At 38.6% G+C, this 18,095-nt stretch overlaps 1 protein-coding gene across 4 annotated transcripts in view; it reads right to left on the reverse strand.

Moving 5' to 3' along the window:
• The window catches only part of plxnb1a (plexin b1a), an 82,543-nt gene that overhangs the window by 15,604 nt on the left and 48,844 nt on the right, over positions 1–18,095 (reverse strand). For 3 of the 4 annotated variants that reach the window (XM_056250035.1, XM_056250033.1, XM_056250034.1), the window contains 12 exons: positions 16,099–16,281; positions 13,927–14,055; positions 10,795–10,895; positions 10,556–10,688; positions 9,649–9,805; positions 8,299–8,407; positions 6,501–6,609; positions 4,790–5,470; positions 3,468–3,602; positions 3,201–3,323; positions 2,795–2,888; positions 980–1,146 (listed from right to left, as the gene is read on the reverse strand). In XM_056250035.1, coding sequence (XP_056106010.1) covers positions 980–1,146; positions 2,795–2,888; positions 3,201–3,323; positions 3,468–3,602; positions 4,790–5,470; positions 6,501–6,609; positions 8,299–8,407; positions 9,649–9,805; positions 10,556–10,688; positions 10,795–10,895; positions 13,927–14,055; positions 16,099–16,281 — 2,121 coding nt within the window. The remainder of the gene's footprint in view (positions 1–979; positions 1,147–2,794; positions 2,889–3,200; positions 3,324–3,467; positions 3,603–4,789; positions 5,471–6,500; positions 6,610–8,298; positions 8,408–9,648; positions 9,806–10,555; positions 10,689–10,794; positions 10,896–13,926; positions 14,056–16,098; positions 16,282–18,095) is intronic. The other variant, XM_056250036.1, reaches the window with a different exon arrangement.

Genomic DNA, 18,095 nt, shown 5'->3' on the forward strand with positions numbered 1-18,095 from the left:
AGCATAACTTCTTGTAATTTCTTAATGACTTTGGAATGTAGTGGTCATGCAGTTTACTGAAATGATGCAGGCTCAATGACGTATGCGCCCTACAAATGCGACCTCATTGTGATCTAATATGCCCTGATTTATAAATCCAGTAGACAAAACAATTACTGTACAAACACACAGGTCAGCACGGAAAGGCCGGCCCCTCGGGTGAGAAACAGTACCACATCTACATTTAAAGGACAAGGGTCACTCCTTCAAGGATGATCATGTATATTTCAGATGAAAACTCTTACAATGCCGTTTAGCCTTAGCCTGGTTAAAACCAGACCATTCTCAGTTGTAACTGAGTTATGGTCTGGCAAAGCGTCATAGACAAATCATTTCCAGAGGGGCGTCACCAACGGACCAACGTATAGACCTAAAACCAATCAGAGCTGTGAAGGAGATGACGTATGCAGAGCGGTGGAGAAACATCTCCGAGTGTTGTTCTTTGCTCGGTTTTTAACAAAAGGGAAACGTTCAAATCGCTTAAAACAGACGCGATAGCTGATTCGAACGAGTGATGTTCGACGGCGGCATCCATCTTTGTAATGTAGGCTACAAAATCTGCTTCAAAATCCCAGCGCTGTTGTCATCGTGTAAAGCCCGCCCCAACGTTTCTGATTGGTGCCGCGATTTCGACGGATTGGAAATGGGCTTGAATGAGCTCTTTGCCAGACTAACTTTCAGAGCAAATCTAAATTTGCCAGAAGTTGTCTGGGTTTTCCCAGGCAAGTTTAGCCTGGCAGTTTTATTTCAATTTCTTAAAGGGACAGTTCACACAAAAATGAAAGAGTTAAAGATCTTTTTTTGTATGATATGGAGGGAAAAAAATACAGAAGTGTGAGTAAATGGTGACAGGCAATTTATGGGTGAACTATCACTTTAACAGACTAAGCTCACTGTGAAGGGCTCACAGCGAGCAGAAGGAAAGCCGCATGTCCCTTACCGTGTGTATGTGAGGTGCAGGGCAGGTCTGCTGGACCCGGCCGGTGCAGGAGCTCTTGAAGACGCAGCTGGAGCGAGAGCCCTCGCACCACACGCACCCGTACTCGCGATCGGCCGTGTGACAGCGACTGCAGTCGGAGCGGCCCACGGAGCAGTTATACAGCCGTACTGCAAAAACACATGTGAAACAACAGCCGCCACATACACACTGCAGTTCAATTGGGCTGTCAATTCACCTTTTAGTGCTTTATCCTGTTCTGTACACACACACTTCAGTAATATCACTTCAGTCTATTTAAAAGAAGCATCCAATTAAGATATATTACAGAAATTGAATCAAGTGAAAAAAATTGTCTTTAGTGTATTAATTAAAAAAAACTAGATGAGTACAATTTGAAAAAAAAAAATGTGATGTTAGCTTGACAAAGCCTTTTCTGAAAGTTTTACTTTCAGACTTAAAAGCATATTGCTAACATGAATTAGCATGTTTCTAACATGATTTAACAGGTTACTAGCATAATTAGCATATTCCTAGCATGTTTTAACATGTTGCTAACATGATTTACCACACTGCTAACATGATTTACCACACTGCTAACATGATTTAACACACTGCTAGCATGTTTAATCATGTTATTAACATGAATTAACAGGTTGCTAGCATGAATTAACACTCCTAACTTGAACACATTGCTAACTTGTTTTAGCATGTTGCTAACATGATTAGCACATTGCTAGCATGAATTAACATGTTTCTAACATGTTTTAACATGTTGTCTTAGGATTGTTGTCAAGCTTTGCTAGTGATAGACAGCTTAAATACTCTATATGTCTTATTGTACAAAAGTTATTCAGTCAAGAGCAAGGCTTTTTTGTCAGTCAGCATGGCTTTTTGCACGTAATAATTCTTTTTAACATCAAGCACGTCCTGCGCTCTATTTTCTCATTCATGCATGTTCTTTTCTCAAAAACTGAAATAAAAAACTCAAATATCTGCTTTATTATAAAACGGATAGTTACGGTCCTTGATTCTGATTGGTTGAGCTGCGTTCGAAGCCGTTGTAAATTACTCAACAAACATACACTTGTGACCGCATTACATTAGTGTGACTGCGCAACTGCCGTTTGTGTTTCTTTGTTGCTGCATGTGTTGCTTGGCAACCTCTTTGGAACTACATTGGTTGGCGGAGGAATAAATGTGTCATAACGTTATATTTTTTGTTGCTGGTGTTTAATTTATGAATAACATAAATATTAAAATGAATATTTTTATGGAGTAACCGTTTTTTAACCACTCCGCGTCGTGTCTAACAACACCCCTTAGCTGTTCAAAATTCACTGTAAAACACGGCTTCGCGGGGCTTATTGCTTTATTATAAATCATCTGTGAATGTCAAATGCAAGTGCTTTTCTTCCGAAGGACATATGCAATTTATATACTCTATTTATCACAATACAACAGTACATTAATATGTATTGATATGCCTATTTAATTACATTTATTAAAAAATGTATTGTTTTTTTAATGGATTGATGCAGAATCATTCACCATCAGCATCGCGATGCATCGTAAAAACGATTATATTCCACAGCTCTAGCGGATACCAAAGACATGAGATGCCAGGATATTGCTATGGTTACTACTAGTTTCGGGAGCAGTCGGGTTCTGTACACACACAGAACAATAATTTAGAGGACTCACTTCTGCATTTAAATGCAGTTGTCACTCCTGAAACTTAGTGTGTACATGGCCAAACAGAAAACAGCATATTCAAAACAGCTAAGAGCCGGCCTACACAAACAATGGATAACGTACCATGCAGGTCCGCTGGGTAATCCATCTGGAAGGAGTCCCTCCTCCTGACTGAGATCATGCTGCTGTATTCCTCCACGACAGCAGAGTAGGAGTACTTTGAAACCAAGAAACAATCACAGTCATTTTTAATACCATAATAAAGCTTTACACAGGCATGTAACAGTTATTGCTTACAATTATTGCTATTAGCATTATTTAACACATTGCTAACATGTTAGCATGTTTTAACATTTTGCAAGCATGATTAGCATGTTGCTATTATGTTTTAACATATTGCTAGCATGTTTTAGCACACTGCTAACATGTTTTACCATGTTGCTAGCATGATTTAGCATACTGATAGCTTGAATTTGCTAGCAGTTATTGATGACCACTTTAAAGTCGCATTTAGGTTGTGCTCGCGGACCTGGTGTAGCTGGCAGGTAATGAAGAACAGAGATGGCTGAGTGTCGTCCACTTCCACATAAGCGTCCACCACCACCGACCGGCCCTCAATCACCAACACACACTGGTAATCAAGATCTTTATCCTTTAAAAAACACACAGACAAAATATTTATATTTCAAATACATGCTGCTACGTGAGCATAACCAGACATTATGATCATAGTCATAGTCACAGTCTGACCATGCTAGACTATCAAGCTCCAACAAGCCTTAGGACGTTGCATCACCTGATAGAGGTGTAAGTTGCGTCCCACCAGAGTGATCTTCCTCGCAACATTGACAGGTAGAAGAGAGCTTCCCTGGATGCTCTCCACACACGGACAGGCGTGAGAACCTCTGCTCATCAGTAAACTCTCTTCATCCTGATCACACACACAGATGGACAATACACTTCATTACACACACCACTCCCTTTAAAGGACTCAAAGGATCAGACATGGAATATATATAAGCTTCTGCTATATTTAGCAACAAACACTGACAGAACAACAAAAGTGAGTGTGTTAGACACAGATTAGACAAAAAACAAAATGGACAAATAAAGACAAATGGGGAACAGCCACCAGACCCAAATTAAATGATTACATAAATGTTCTGGGTTCACTCATTGTTCATTCAAATATTAATTCTTTTTTTGCCATAGGGATTTTTTGTTGTTGTTAAAGAATGAAAAGCCATGAACCAACTACAAGGTGAATCACATTACAAAAATTGATTTGACACAAAAAGGTATTGGACAATTTAACAAAAAGGTACAAAACAGTGTACTTAACGTCATTAAATGGGGAAAAGAACTACAATACCATGAAGCATTGTGAACGATATAATCAGAATAAAAACTATGGTTACATTTAAAACCATTTATTTAAATATGTTTATAAATAATATGCATAGAAATATTTAAGTAGTTGGATAGCATAGGGAAACTGACTAGATAACATCATTTGCAGTGCTTCATGGAACTGGGCTGGCACTAAGGTGTTCTTATGACACAATTTGCTTGCTTTGATTCCCTGTTTGGTGGAGTCATCATTTACTCACCCTCATGTCGTTCTGTGTGACTTACTTTCTTCTGTGAAACATAACAAAAAATCTTTTTATCCATACAATGAAAGTCAATGGGGTCAAAAACAACATGTTTGGACCCTATTGACTTTCATCGGGTGGACAAAAAACACAGAGACATTTCTAAAAATATATATTTTTCCATGTTCAACAGAAGAACAAAAGTCAAACAGGTTTGGAATGACATGAGGGTGAGTAAATGATCATAAAATTTTCATTTTCTGTGGTGAACTATCCTACTGATGGATGAGTCAAAATTAATTTCTGCGCAAATCAACGTCATCATGAACCCAGAACATCCCTTTAATGTTGAGACATTAAATGCCTTTAATATATAATTATGGTTAAATTAGTAATAGAGCAGAGCTGCTTTCATCTATTTAATTATACATCCCATCATTCACGCATATAATTCCCGCTTTAGGTACGTTCAACCTCCAGCCTCTGCAGCGCAACATGAGTTCCCCCGAGGAACCACACTCACCAGGAGGAAAAGGTCATCCGAGTCTGACTGGTAGTCTGTGTCTGGAGCGAGGGGGAAATCGGATGAATCAGGCCCTGCCTCACCGTCGCCAGAGGGGGCGCTGGCTGACGACACCGGGACGCCCGTGTCTATGAGGGCATCTATATCCATCTCCGCCTGCGAGAGGGTGACCACTTCAGTGGAAGATGAGGGCAGCGCTTCACTCAACGGCCCCATTGTCACCACTTCCCCAGCTCTCAATGCGGGCAGCGTCACTTCAGCGGCCTCTTCACGCGATGAACGTCCCACAAGCTCTTCGTATGATTGCGGGGTCGGTGTCGACAGCAAACCTACCTGGATGCGCTCCTCCACCCAAGAGCCATTTTGTGAGAGGGTCGTTGCCTCTGTGAACGAATCGGTTGACTCTGTAGTGGCACTGGATGGGCGCATGGAGGACGTTGTGACGTGGTTGGGGGTAGTGGGTGCATCGGTGAGTGGGGTTGTGGTTTCCAGAGGTGTGGTGGGGGCGGCAGTGGGCTCTGGTGTAGTGGGAGGGGTCACTGAAGGGGTAGTCAGGACAATGGCTTCACTTGTAATGGCAACCTCAGTGGTCGAGAGGGTTGTTGTCGTGGGTGTTGAGGTGGTATACGTGTACGCGTCAAAGTCTTTTATCGTTTGAGGAGCAGATGTGGGGAGCGTGAACTTTAGACGAACACAGGACAACAGAGAGAATGAGGGGAAAAATTAAATAAATGGCAACTGAAATAAACTCGAAACAATAAACAATGATGCTGATTTAAACTAAATCAAAAATCATAAAACACACAAGCAAGTGTTACATATAGGAACCAAAAATGGTTATTCAAAGCAAAAAGGAAGTGGAAACACATACAGTGGGGTCCGAAAGTCTGAGACCATATTGAATATAGCCAATTTAAAACTTCAAGTAAATCTACATTTTTAACAAAAGAAATTGAATGACAAATTGTATAATAAATATTTTACATTTTGCGCTCATCAATTATGCACTTGCACTAATCAATTATGTAAATTTGTAGAAAAAGAAAAATGGGGACACATCTTATCTTATACATTCACTTCAACTTTTCATACACATTGTTGTGCTGATTTAAAAAAAAAATTTTTAAATACACTACAGTACAAGTTTGGGGATAGTACGATTTAAAAAAAAAAAGAAATGGATACTTTTCTTCAGCATTAATAGATGCATTAAATTGATGACATTGATGAGTTGATGACATTAAAGTGACAGTAAAGACATTTATAATGTTAAAACATTTCTATTTCAAATAAATGCTGTTCTTTTAATCTTTATATTCACCAACTGCTTTAAAAATTGATAATTTTGCTTCAAATCATACTATTAGAATGTGTTCTGAAGGATCATGTGACTGAAGACTAGAGTATTGATGCTGAAAATTCAGATTTAAATTGTAATATTTCACAACTTTACTGTTTTCACTGCATTTGTGATCAAATAAATGCAGCCTTGGTGAGCATAAGAGACTTCTTTAAAAAAAATGGTACCAAACCCAAACCTTTGAATGGCAGAGTAGATATAAAATACTTAAACACACATTTGCTAAGAAATTATTTTCAATTAGACCTATGCAAAATATGCACTGTTGGTCTTAGACTTTTGGACTGTACCAAAATAGCACACAGCATATCAAACTCACTGATATGACTTCACATACTACCAAAAACTTACATTCTGGTTGTAGATGATCGCACCGCGGTCACACGTGGGCCGGTGAGTGCACACATGCTGGTGGATGCACCAGTTACATTTCCAACGGCTGTTCACACAACCACTACACCTAAAAACACAAGAAGACAGAAAATAATGGGCCGAAAGTTAGGAGTGACTGCATTAATTAAACCCATCGACACCCCTCTGAGCATTAAGATGAAGATAGTAAAGCTGCCCTGCATCCAAAATAGCTGAGCTCTACAATTACACATGACTCCCCTAAACTCATCAAACAACATAGAGCTGAGTTCACAGCGTTCCCACATCGCAAATCAAAACAGCATCAGGGAGAGCCGTCCCATCAGCGGCTGTCTGCAGGGGTGTATGGGTAAGGGAGGATGGTCAGGGCAAAGGATATGGCAGGGCTGTGGAATGGTGGAATGTGGGAAACAGCTGTTAAATCATCAGGGACGTGTTACTGAGGTCCGGAGAGAGAGAGAGAGAGAGAGAGAGACAGCTGCCCTGCCCCTCTCACGCCTCTGGGACATTCTTCAACAAATGACAGTCGCTAACCAATGGATGTTTTAATATTGCTCTTGGATGATGATGATGGGATGACACTAAATGGTTAAAAACGTTCTTACATATATTTATGCTATAGTACAATTTTGCCCATTTCCAATGTTTTTTCTCCCCAATGTTTTTCCATATAATTAAAGTCAATGGAGTCCAAAACAACAGCGGACCCCACTATGGAAGCTTGTTTCCACCACGGAATAATAATAATAATAAAAAAAAAAGGTAATTGTGACTCATCTCACAATTCTGACTTTATTTCCCAGAACTGAGAGCTATAAAGTCCAAATTGTGAGATATGTCGCAATTATGATTTTTTTCTCACTATTGCGAATGAACATCTTACAATTGAGTGCAACAGTCGGGTTCCGGAAGTAAAAACCCAATTTTCTCCATAGGGAAACTGATTTTTAACGATAACTGATAAACCTTTAAAAACAGACCTACTGTGAGCTACGAGGTTGTTAATGGTCGATATTTGCTTCTGTTGAAGCCGTCAGCCCACATTATTTCAACTTATTTTTTAAATAATTGTTGAACGGTGGAATTCGAGATAAAAAACTACATTAGTCATGATACTGAACAGAAAATTCCACCAATCAGTGTAAAAAAAAAGCGAAACAGGCTCTTTAGCTCTGCCCACTCACACGAAGCACTGCAAATTACATATTCAAGTTGATCTCTCCAAGTTCTCAAAATACTTACATTTTGTATATATATATATTAAATAGAGCAGTTTTATATTTCTCCATCATTTTAATTCCATTATGCTGTTTTGCAATGCTTCATGGGATTATAGTTCTTTCCCTCACTAAATACGGTATGTACACAGTCTTGTACCTTATTATTTATGTCAGATTTCAGAGTTTGTAATGTTATGATTCACCTCATAGCTTATAACGCTTTATCAAAGACTTTTTTTAAATCCCTATGGGAAAAATATAATGGATTTTTCCACAATTCTGACTTTATAACTTACATTCACAATTATGTTTTTTATTTTTATTTCTTTTTATTCGGTGCCAGAAACAAAGCTTCCATACCCCTCTGACTTTCACTGGACAAAAACAGTTCAAGCGCTACAAGATTGGAATGACAGGAGGGTAAGTAAACAATGACAGAATTGTCTTTTTTTTTTTTTTGGAGAACTCTCTCTTTAAGAATGAAAAAAAAAGTACTGTATTTCTGTGATTGCTGTACCTGTGTGGAGTTAAAACACAGGAGAGTTGATGTGACTTACGGCATGCTGCCCGAGAGCTGCTGCACCACAGAGCAGTCGTAGAAGGTGAAGTCTGCGCCCGCTACGGTGACAGTCTGGAAGCGCAGGGACAGTGTGACGGACACAGAATCTGTTATAGAGGATATACATGAGAGAAGTCTAGCTCAAATGGCTAAATGCATATTATGGCACTGGAACTTCATGTCACAAAAACAAGTCAGCATGAAATCAAAATGATCAATACATATTTTTTTATGGAATATTGCCGAATCTATCAAATTATTTTCCATCTGTGCCCATAATTATTTTCTTTTTTAAAGCAAGTAACTCCATTCCCTCTTGCAGCTCATCTCTTCTCTTCTCTGATGATGTTTTCACTGCCGTGAGGGCGGGACAATCTGTCACTCACATCATGAGATCCACCAATAGCAACCGCCTACATTTTTTTCTTGCTCGAGAAGCCGTTTCACTAATATACTGTACGTCATAATAGGGAAGAAAAGACTATTGCAACTTTTGTTTCATGCCGACTTTAAGTTAGAGACACCATCCACAGCTTATTTCCCCATTCACTTAATATCATTAACATTCTAGTGCAATGCTTCCACATACCAACAGAGGAAGTCAGTGAAACCAGAACATGACCAGAATACTAGTGTGATCGTACAGGGATGTACACTACTGTTCAAAAGTTTGGAGTTGGTCAGAATTTTTTAAATGTTTTAAATAGACATCTCTTATGCTCACCAAGTTGCCATTTATTTGAAAAATACAGTATAAACAGTAATTTTGTGAAATATTAATACAATTTAAAATGTCTGTTTTCTATTGTAATATATTTTAAAATGCAATTTATTCTTGTGATGCAAAGCTGAATTTACATCATCATTACTCCAGTCTTCAGTGTCACATGATCCTTCATAATCACTCTAATATGTTGATTTGATGCTCAAGAAACATTTATTTTTATTATCAATGCTTAAAACAGTTGTGCTGCTTAATATTTTTGTGGAAACCATAATCATTTCCCCCAGGATTCTTTGATGAATAGAAAGTTCAAAGAACAGCATTTATTTGAAATTGAAATCTTAACATAACATTATAATATTATAAATATATTTACTGTCACTTTTCATCAATTTAATGAGTCCTTGCTGAATAAATGTATTCATTTATTTTTTTTAAATCCCCCAACTTTTGGTAGGCAAGTCAATCTTGGACTGAAATTATATTAAATCGATTGGTGCTTGAACGTCAATCACAGAAAAAACAAAGATTTCCCAACTCATAAAACGGTCCACACACAGGTTTCTACATATGTAAACCAGTTCCCTATGAAAACAGTAATGACTCAAGGAAGGGTTGTCTTACCCTCTCCCTGTTGTACAGGTGGAAGTCTGTGGGCTTCAGGAGTGGCACAGGTGACTGTGGAGCCCTGGACTGAAGCAGCCGTTTCAGTGTCTTCAAAGAAACACGAGTACATGTCACCCTCTGACAGACTGGGCAAACCAAGGACATCCACAGCGATCTAAAAAAAGAAACATTAGTCATGGTTGTAGTCTCAAAATCATTGCCCAGTAAGACAAAACCATGCAAAGTGTATATATATATATAGCTTTGGGTTTATTATGTCATATACACTATTGTTCAAAGTTTGGGGCCTTTTTGAAAGAAATGTATACTTTTATTCAGCAAGGATGCAATATATTGAAAGTGACAGTAAAGACATTTATAACGTTACAAAATTTTCCTATTTCAAATAAATGTGTAAAAAAACCAAAAAAACTTTATTCATCAAAGAATCCTGAATTTTTTTTAAAAACATGATTTGCACAAAAATATGAAGCAGCTCAACTGTTTTCAACAGCGGTAATAATCATGTTTCTTGAGCATCAAATCAGCATATTAGAATGATTTCTGAAGGATCATGTGACTCTGAAGACTGAAAATTCAGCTTTGCCATCACAGGAATAGATTCAATTTTAAAATATATTAGAATTGAAAACAGTTATTTTAATTTGTAATAAAATATCACAATATTAGTGTTTTTACTGTATTTTTGAATGAAATAAATGCAGCCTTGGTGAGCATAGGACATTTCTTTCAAAACCATAAAACCATCTTGTGGTTTAATGGTAGAGCATAAAAGACATTAATTGACATATTGTAGGATTTCTAATCAGCCAATGGAATTGCTTTAGGGCTGAAGGGGGACTGCATTTTGATGGTGCTTTGAAATTCTCACAACATCATCATTTCTGATTGAATGATTTTATACCAGTTTCTGTTCTCCGAGGCTGGCGTTATATCGGCTCAGTGACTCCACTTTCAAGCACTGCTGCTGCTCATCAAAACTCCACAGCCAATGACCTTCAACTGAGCCCAGCCTACAGTCTGAACGCATCCCACACCTGGAGGAGTGAGCAGAAAGAAGAAACACGTAAGATAACGGACAGATAGAGAGAGAAATACTCCTAAAATAAAGGCGAAGCCGTAAAACTACAAGATGAAACTCACCGGCCGTCAAGAACACACCAACCACAGTAAGGGTCTTTCACTGCCAGACAGGAAGTGCAATCCGTGTGCTTGTCACACTCTGCCACTGGCCTCTTCTCCACCTGACCACACGGCACAGCAGGACAAATCACTTATTCACACATCACACAGGGATGAGCCAGAGTTTTCACTCCAGGCATACGGTGAGTGAGTGTGCTAATGACCCACATTAAATCTGCACTTTTCCACTTATTTTTGGTGATTTTAATAAATATATATCACACAGGATATATATTTCTTCTCTTTAATTTAAACAACATTATCAAAAATTTATATTGTCGGAAACTGTGTATCTCCATATTTTGTCTTTTTTTTCATAAATCATAACTATTGGACACCATTTATGTCTGTCTTAACTAATGAAAAGTATTAAAAAGAGCTTGTGACTGATCCTTATAATACTATTGGATCCTCAAACTGTCAGTCAAACCTCATAGCTCCGCCCACCTGTATCATGAATGAAGTGCACACATTTTGGACCGTCTCTTCTTGTTTGCAGTGCAAAAGTAAATAAAGAACTGGTTCTTTGAATAAGTACAGCGTTTTGCGTTTTCTTTACTCAAGAAACTCTACATATAAAGGCTAATGTTTTATGTATTTGAGGAGGGGAGAAGTGTGTGTCTAACTGTGCGTTCACACCGGACGCGAATAGCGCGTCAAATTCGCGTCTACCGCGTCTAGTTTGACGCTTGACCACTTTGTGTTAATTCGCGTGTCAATGGCGAAATTGACGCGCGTAAAAACAAAAGTTTGAAGCGAAATTTACGCGCGTCAGAGGCGAAATCCGGAGGCGAAAGTTTCGAAACCCGTTGGCGGCCATCTTTTTAGATGTTTATCGAGCATTAGCATTAGCATTATTCGAGAGAGTCACCGCTCGTATATGCTCTGGAGAGCAGAAGCAGCTCCGTAGGGGACATCGTCGCTGTACTCGGGTCCACCAGAACCTCCGGAGGGTTTCAGGAGTTTCACAATTTGCTCCAGGAGCTAGGTTTGGTGGACCTAATGGTGAGGACGCTGATGAGGACAGCGTAGGCCGTATAAGCCCTCGGCCTCGAGTGGTCTAGCTATGCCTGTCGAGCCCGCGCTCCACAGCCCGGCGCGAGGTTCACCCTCGCCCGCATCCACCTAATCTGTCATTTATTTTTGTTTTGATAATAAATGAAGCCAGCCTCCAAAAGTGATTAATCTGTCCTGTGATTTTTCTCTCTCTCTCACACATCACTGTCCAGACACGAACTTATATGTTGGTTGTCTTTACATTATAATAATATTTCATATAATCTAGATATGGAATAAATAGCATTCAATGCAAAATGAATATGTCTCATATATTGAAATCAAGTTTTATGTGATAAAATATTTGCTTTGTTGTGCATTAGAACCACAGTCATATATTACAAAATAATTTATTGAAGCATCCAGATACTTCACCACGTGACAGCAGCAAGCAGCTAGGCTCCTGATTGGTTAACGCGGCGCGAATTGACGCAGAAGTTCAGATTTTTCAACTCGGGCGGCAGACGCGAATTCGCGTCAAACGCGTGAATGCACAAATAGCACTAACTAAATCATTCGCGCGTAACGCGCTTAACGCGCCAGACGCTCAATTCGCGCCATTCGCGCGAACTTGACGCGCGAATGAGGCGTATTCGCGTCTACCGCGCCGCGCTCTACGCCTCATTCGCGCCGCAGGAATTTTTTACGCGCGTAACGCGTCTTTGCATTGACTTAACATTGAAATCACTCGCGCCTGACGCGCTATTCGCGTCCGGTGTGAACGCACCATAAGTCTAGCATTTGTCGTTGAGTCATAGCCAATACATTGCCTATCTACACTTTGACTTTAATAACATGAGATTCTGTCCAAATTACATAAAAACAACAACTACTACGCACCCACATAGCTACAGTAAACTTTACAACCTGTAAGTTGGTGAAAACGTAATGCGATGCACTTACTCCCTCCTGTTCTAATGATAGACATAACAAGTATGTCTGACATTTGCTGGTTAAAATCCTCATAACTCTATTTGAGCTTGGTTTTTGGTAAACGTTAATAATCCAATGACACATGCAAGTGTTTCACCATATATAAAGCCACAATTTCAACTTTGACAATGCACGTTTAATTATTTAATAAACACTTTTTTTTCCCCCATTTCCTGAAAAGTAGTGTTTTTGGATATATGAGGTTTCTGTCCGACAGCCACAATATAATTATTTTCAACATACCTAATTCTCCTATAATTATTATATAGTTTCAGTTTATTTAAGCACTTAATATTTGTAATATTTGTAATAATGTCACACTGCACAACAAGTTACAGCAAAATTAACTGCAAAAAACTAAAAGTTAATTTGAAATTAAATTTTTAAAAAAAGACTAGTTACCGCAGCTAAAATATATTTCTATGTTATATGCCAACTATACTACCGTTCAAAAGTCTAGGGTTAGCAAACATAAAAAAAACTGATCAAAGACATAAATTACATAAAAATTTTGGAACTAAACTTAAAAAAATGTTTAAAGACATTTCTTATGCTCACCAAGGCTGCAATTATTTGATCAAAATTTCAGTAAAAACAGTAATATTGTGAAATATTACTACAATTTAAAATAACTGTTTTTATATCTAATTTATTCCTGTGATAAAAGTTTTTCAGCATCATTACTCCAGTCTTCAGTGTCACATGATCCTTCAGAAATCATTCTAATATGATAATTTGATGTTAAGTTATAATCAATTATTATTGGTGTCCCATTATTTATAATGGTTCTTATTATTATCATCAATATTGAAAACAATATTGCTGACTTTTTCTTATCAGTTTTAGCTGATTTAATTTTTAATTTTAATATTTAAACATGATACATGTCTTCTTTGTCCGCTTTGACATCACAGGAAAAAATTACATTTTAAAATATTTTCAACTATAAAATAGTTATTTCAAACTGTAATAATATTTCACAATATTACTGTTTTTATTGTATTTTACAGATCAAATGGATGCAGCCTTGCTGAGCATGAAAAACCTTAATTATTCCAAACTTTTGAGCGGTAGTGTACTTATGGCATGATTTTTTGAACTCACAGAATGGCTGGTCATGATGTAAACGTGTCTATGGGTGGAATCCAGCAGTAAGTCACTGTTGATGGCCAAACCAGGTTGGATGAGAAGGGTGGAGTACTTCTTCACCTCTCCCGAGTTACCCAGGAACACCTATCATGAGATAAAAAGCACGATGAACAAACCACGAAAACAGTGATTTTTAATAAGAAACCTGACAATGGCTCCTGAGAACTTCCTCAAGGTTTAATTGCATATTTAGGCTTATGAAACTACATCAATTGCAACAGGACACCTTAGAGACACGAGGAGAACTGGATGCGGACAGGTCTAACTAAAAGTGCTGAAAGTGTCTGCTGAAAAGGTTTAGCGCTATTAAAGGAAAAGGACGTACAAGGATCTGAGCGAGGTGCCTAATGCCTCTTGAATTCTATCACAACTGGGGTCGATTTCAGCAAACCAGATTAGAATAGTGAGAATCCATCAGAGGAGCAGGTATCCTGCTTAAGAGTCTCAGACACCTTACACCAAGAGCTGCTCACGCACTCCGCCCATTCAGGTTTGCGTTTTAACTGGATTAGCATTGACAAACTGTCGGCCACATTCTACTGCAGGAGGAATCATGCAATGCAACATTATTGTATTATGCAAGACTGAAAAGACTTGTGTGTATGTAGGGTTAGAGGAGATCTAACTGCATGCGTGTTTGTGTTGGATAAAAGCGTCTGCTAAATGATAAAATGTAAATGTGACTCAAAATGATGCAACAGGTCATAGTCATATTTAAAGTGCCCCTATTATGCTATTTTAAATTCCTAATTTTGTTTTCGATGTCTCCTACAATAGATTTACATGAATCCAAGGTCAAAAAACACTTTATTTTTCTCACAATATACATTGCAGCGTCACCTCTTTTCTCAGAGTGTCTGAAAAGATTCGATAAAGGATTCAGTCTCTCTAAAATCCTTTCCAAGAGATTCCTCTGCTCTGATTGGTTGGATGGCTCAGTCTGTTGTGATTGGTCTACTCTGCTCTGATTGGTCAGATGGCTCAGTCTGGTGTGATTGGTCTACCGCTTTTCAGCACGGAAATTAAACACCCATTAGCATATCTGAATCTCAGCTCCGGACTTTCCTCAGCACTTCATACACAGTGATACGAACAGTAACAATGGTGCCAGTTTAACCATATCAATTCCAGTGCGAATCCTTGAAAAGTGGATTTGCAGCGCTAAAAACAGTATCTTCTTGACATTGCCGACAACACAAACCAAACTCTTCCAGGCCTCAGCTACAACTGTGTTTGAGGGGGTTTCAAAATAGACGTTGTTTACGGACAGCCAATGAAGACCATAGGCAGGCATTATGCATATTTGTAACAAACCTACATAGATGTGTTACGGAAGTGAGACTGGAATTGCTGACGACTTGATTCGGTAGTTCAGAAACGATTCCTTCTTTTAAGAACCAATCATTTTATTTATCTTTAAAACTTTGCAGACCTTTTACATTCACAAACAGCTTTATTACACACTACATGAAAAGCATAATAGGGGCACTTTAATAGCCAAACTTTAAAACCTTATCCATATACTAGTGATGACGGCTTTTCAAAAACTTTGTCGTCTAAAGCGTCGCTTGCGTTCCACTGCAAAAATGTCTCACACACTTGTGAACAATGACATGGACTTGCCAAAATGTGTCAAAATAGCAGAGAACAGTGTTTCACTGTCATAGGGAGGTGTGGGTCATGTAATGTTGTCTAGAATTAACCAAACACTACGGTTTAACCTTTGACCATTGAGGCCTAGACGTAACTTGTTCTGTGTTTAAATTTCAGCTCACGAGCCCTTTGAGTTTACTAGCATTGTCAAAATGAGTCAAAACGATTAGTGGTCTCTGAGTAATCACTAACCCTGCAAATACACTGTTTTATATAACGTGGTTTGTGGTGAGGGCTGCTGAGCAGTACGACTGAGAAAACACAAAAAAGCTTTAGGTATGCTGTTTCAGCACTATCTTTGCTATGACACATTCGCCCAGAAGGCAAAATCTCTTTCCTGCTTAAGTAGACAGATAATATTACCATATTAAGTGGACTAATATTTCCCTAGCGGTTTAAAAGGCATACTATAAATCATAAAATAAATTGTTTTAGAAATGACCAGTAAAAATAGCTCATTTTCATGTCACATACCTTATGCAAATTGCCCTTGGAGTCACCCAAGAACACAATAGTGTGGCCCTCCTTTACACTAACGGCGACAGCAGTGAGACGGGCAGATGGGCTGTCCAATACGGCTTCGGCTACAACTGGCTCCCGGCTGGCCATTGGGCTCGGGGTGTGGTCCGAGCCACAGGGATAAGCGTTCAGGGTGTTCTGCAGGACACAATAACAAGTTTTCGTGACTTTGGTTTTGGCAAAACCGTTGTGCCATAATCCAGTTTCATGTTGTGTAATAATAAACTCTGCAAATCTCAGGGTTTTTTTGTACCGTAAGGGTTTAGTTCTCAGACTATTGCCTCAAGGCTGTCAAATCCTCTTAGTTCAGAAAGCCAGATTAGATGAAGATTATCTTGGTCTCACACTAGGATGGCAAGACTGCTCCTTTCTTTGAGACTAATGCTATCAAATCTGCTCCAGCGGTCTTTGATAAAATCTAGCCTGAATGTCATGCCATGTTCCCTCTTTATTAAAAGTGAACTGTGATTCTGTTTGTGTACCAGACTAAAGAACATATGGGGATCAGGAAAATGTGTTTGAATGTTTGAGGATTTGCAAGAAACAAAGAATCATGTATTTGGGTGGTGGTGTTTGTCTCTGGATCAGTAACATCATACTTAAAATGATAGTTTACCCAAAAATGAAACGTGTTATAATTTTTTCACCCTTATGTCCGTTAAAAAAACTACGACTTACTTTTTTCCCTGTGCAACATAAAAGGAAAGACTTTGAAGAATGTTACAGCTGCTCTTTTCAAGTCAATGGGGACCAGTGTCTGTCAAGCTCCATAAACTGACAAAAAAGCACCATAAAGTTTTATAAAAGTTAGCAGAATAACAAAATGTATATTGTGCGGCTTCAAGAATATGGCCAATAAGATCCCATCTATGGTACATTGGTCACTGGTTTATCCAATCTATGGTACCCTAAACCTAACCCTTTAGTACATCCATTTTTTGGTCATTTTTGGAGAATGAAAGCATCCATCCCCTTTCACTTTCATTATATGAAAGAGAGCAGCATGACCATTGTACCGAGTATCTCCGTTAGTGTTTTAAAGAGGAAGGTAAAGGCCCGGGTATACTTCATTTTCTACGTCCCACTCCTGTTGAGTGCGCAACCCTTTTAAAACCCTTTTAAAGTATACTGCTTTGGCTTTGAGCATGGAAAGACGTGATCGGCATGTGCACACTATCTAGTGGACTTTGTTTTAAGCCCTCATGTCACTCGTGGACAAAAATTATGTCACGCTGAAAAGTATAGCCAAAGCCAAAGTATACTTTAGGCCTAAGTCATACAGGTTTATAACAACACGAGGCTGAATTAATTATTACAGAATTTATATTTTTATGTAACCATCCTTCTAACAGGCAATTCTCTTCTTTCTAGAAGTCTTCTAGATATCTAACCCTCCTCAGACATGTACATCTCCTTCCTACCCTCTCTTCTAGCAGACATCATTAGTAGTTTAAGCTTGTGGGGTTTACTGATCCGAATAACCCTGTTTAGGAGTGAGCAGGCCGGGTTCTGGATCCTGAATAAGCACATACATGGACGTCATGAAGAGGTTATTTGCCTGTGAGCCCAGATCTTTGAGGTCTTTGATTTGTCTAAAGATCTTGTTAGGATTCATGCTAGGTAGGCCTGTCTTATGGTCATCAAAGAGTAAATCATAATTCACTCAGATCATGGCAGGCAGAATAGTATGAGCTAAAGCAATTTCCCTGAGAATTAATGAGGGGCAATGCTTCTAAATTAGGATAAATGTTAGTTTGAACACACCGTTAGAGGGAAACGATGCGCCCCAGTTCCCTAGAGATACATTGTGGGCATCCTTTTCCCATTTTTCCCATGCTTTTCAATCAAAGTTAAACTACTATGATGATTACTTGGAAACGGTTGACCTCAAAACCTATTTATATGGATAATTTATATGTATAATGTTTCAATGTGGAGTGCATCTGTCAAAT

Source organism: Rhinichthys klamathensis, unplaced genomic scaffold, assembly GCF_029890125.1.
Source record: "Rhinichthys klamathensis goyatoka isolate OS25496 unplaced genomic scaffold, OSU_Roscu_1.1 h1tg000066l_1, whole genome shotgun sequence".
Taxonomy (NCBI): domain Eukaryota; kingdom Metazoa; phylum Chordata; class Actinopteri; order Cypriniformes; family Leuciscidae; genus Rhinichthys; species Rhinichthys klamathensis.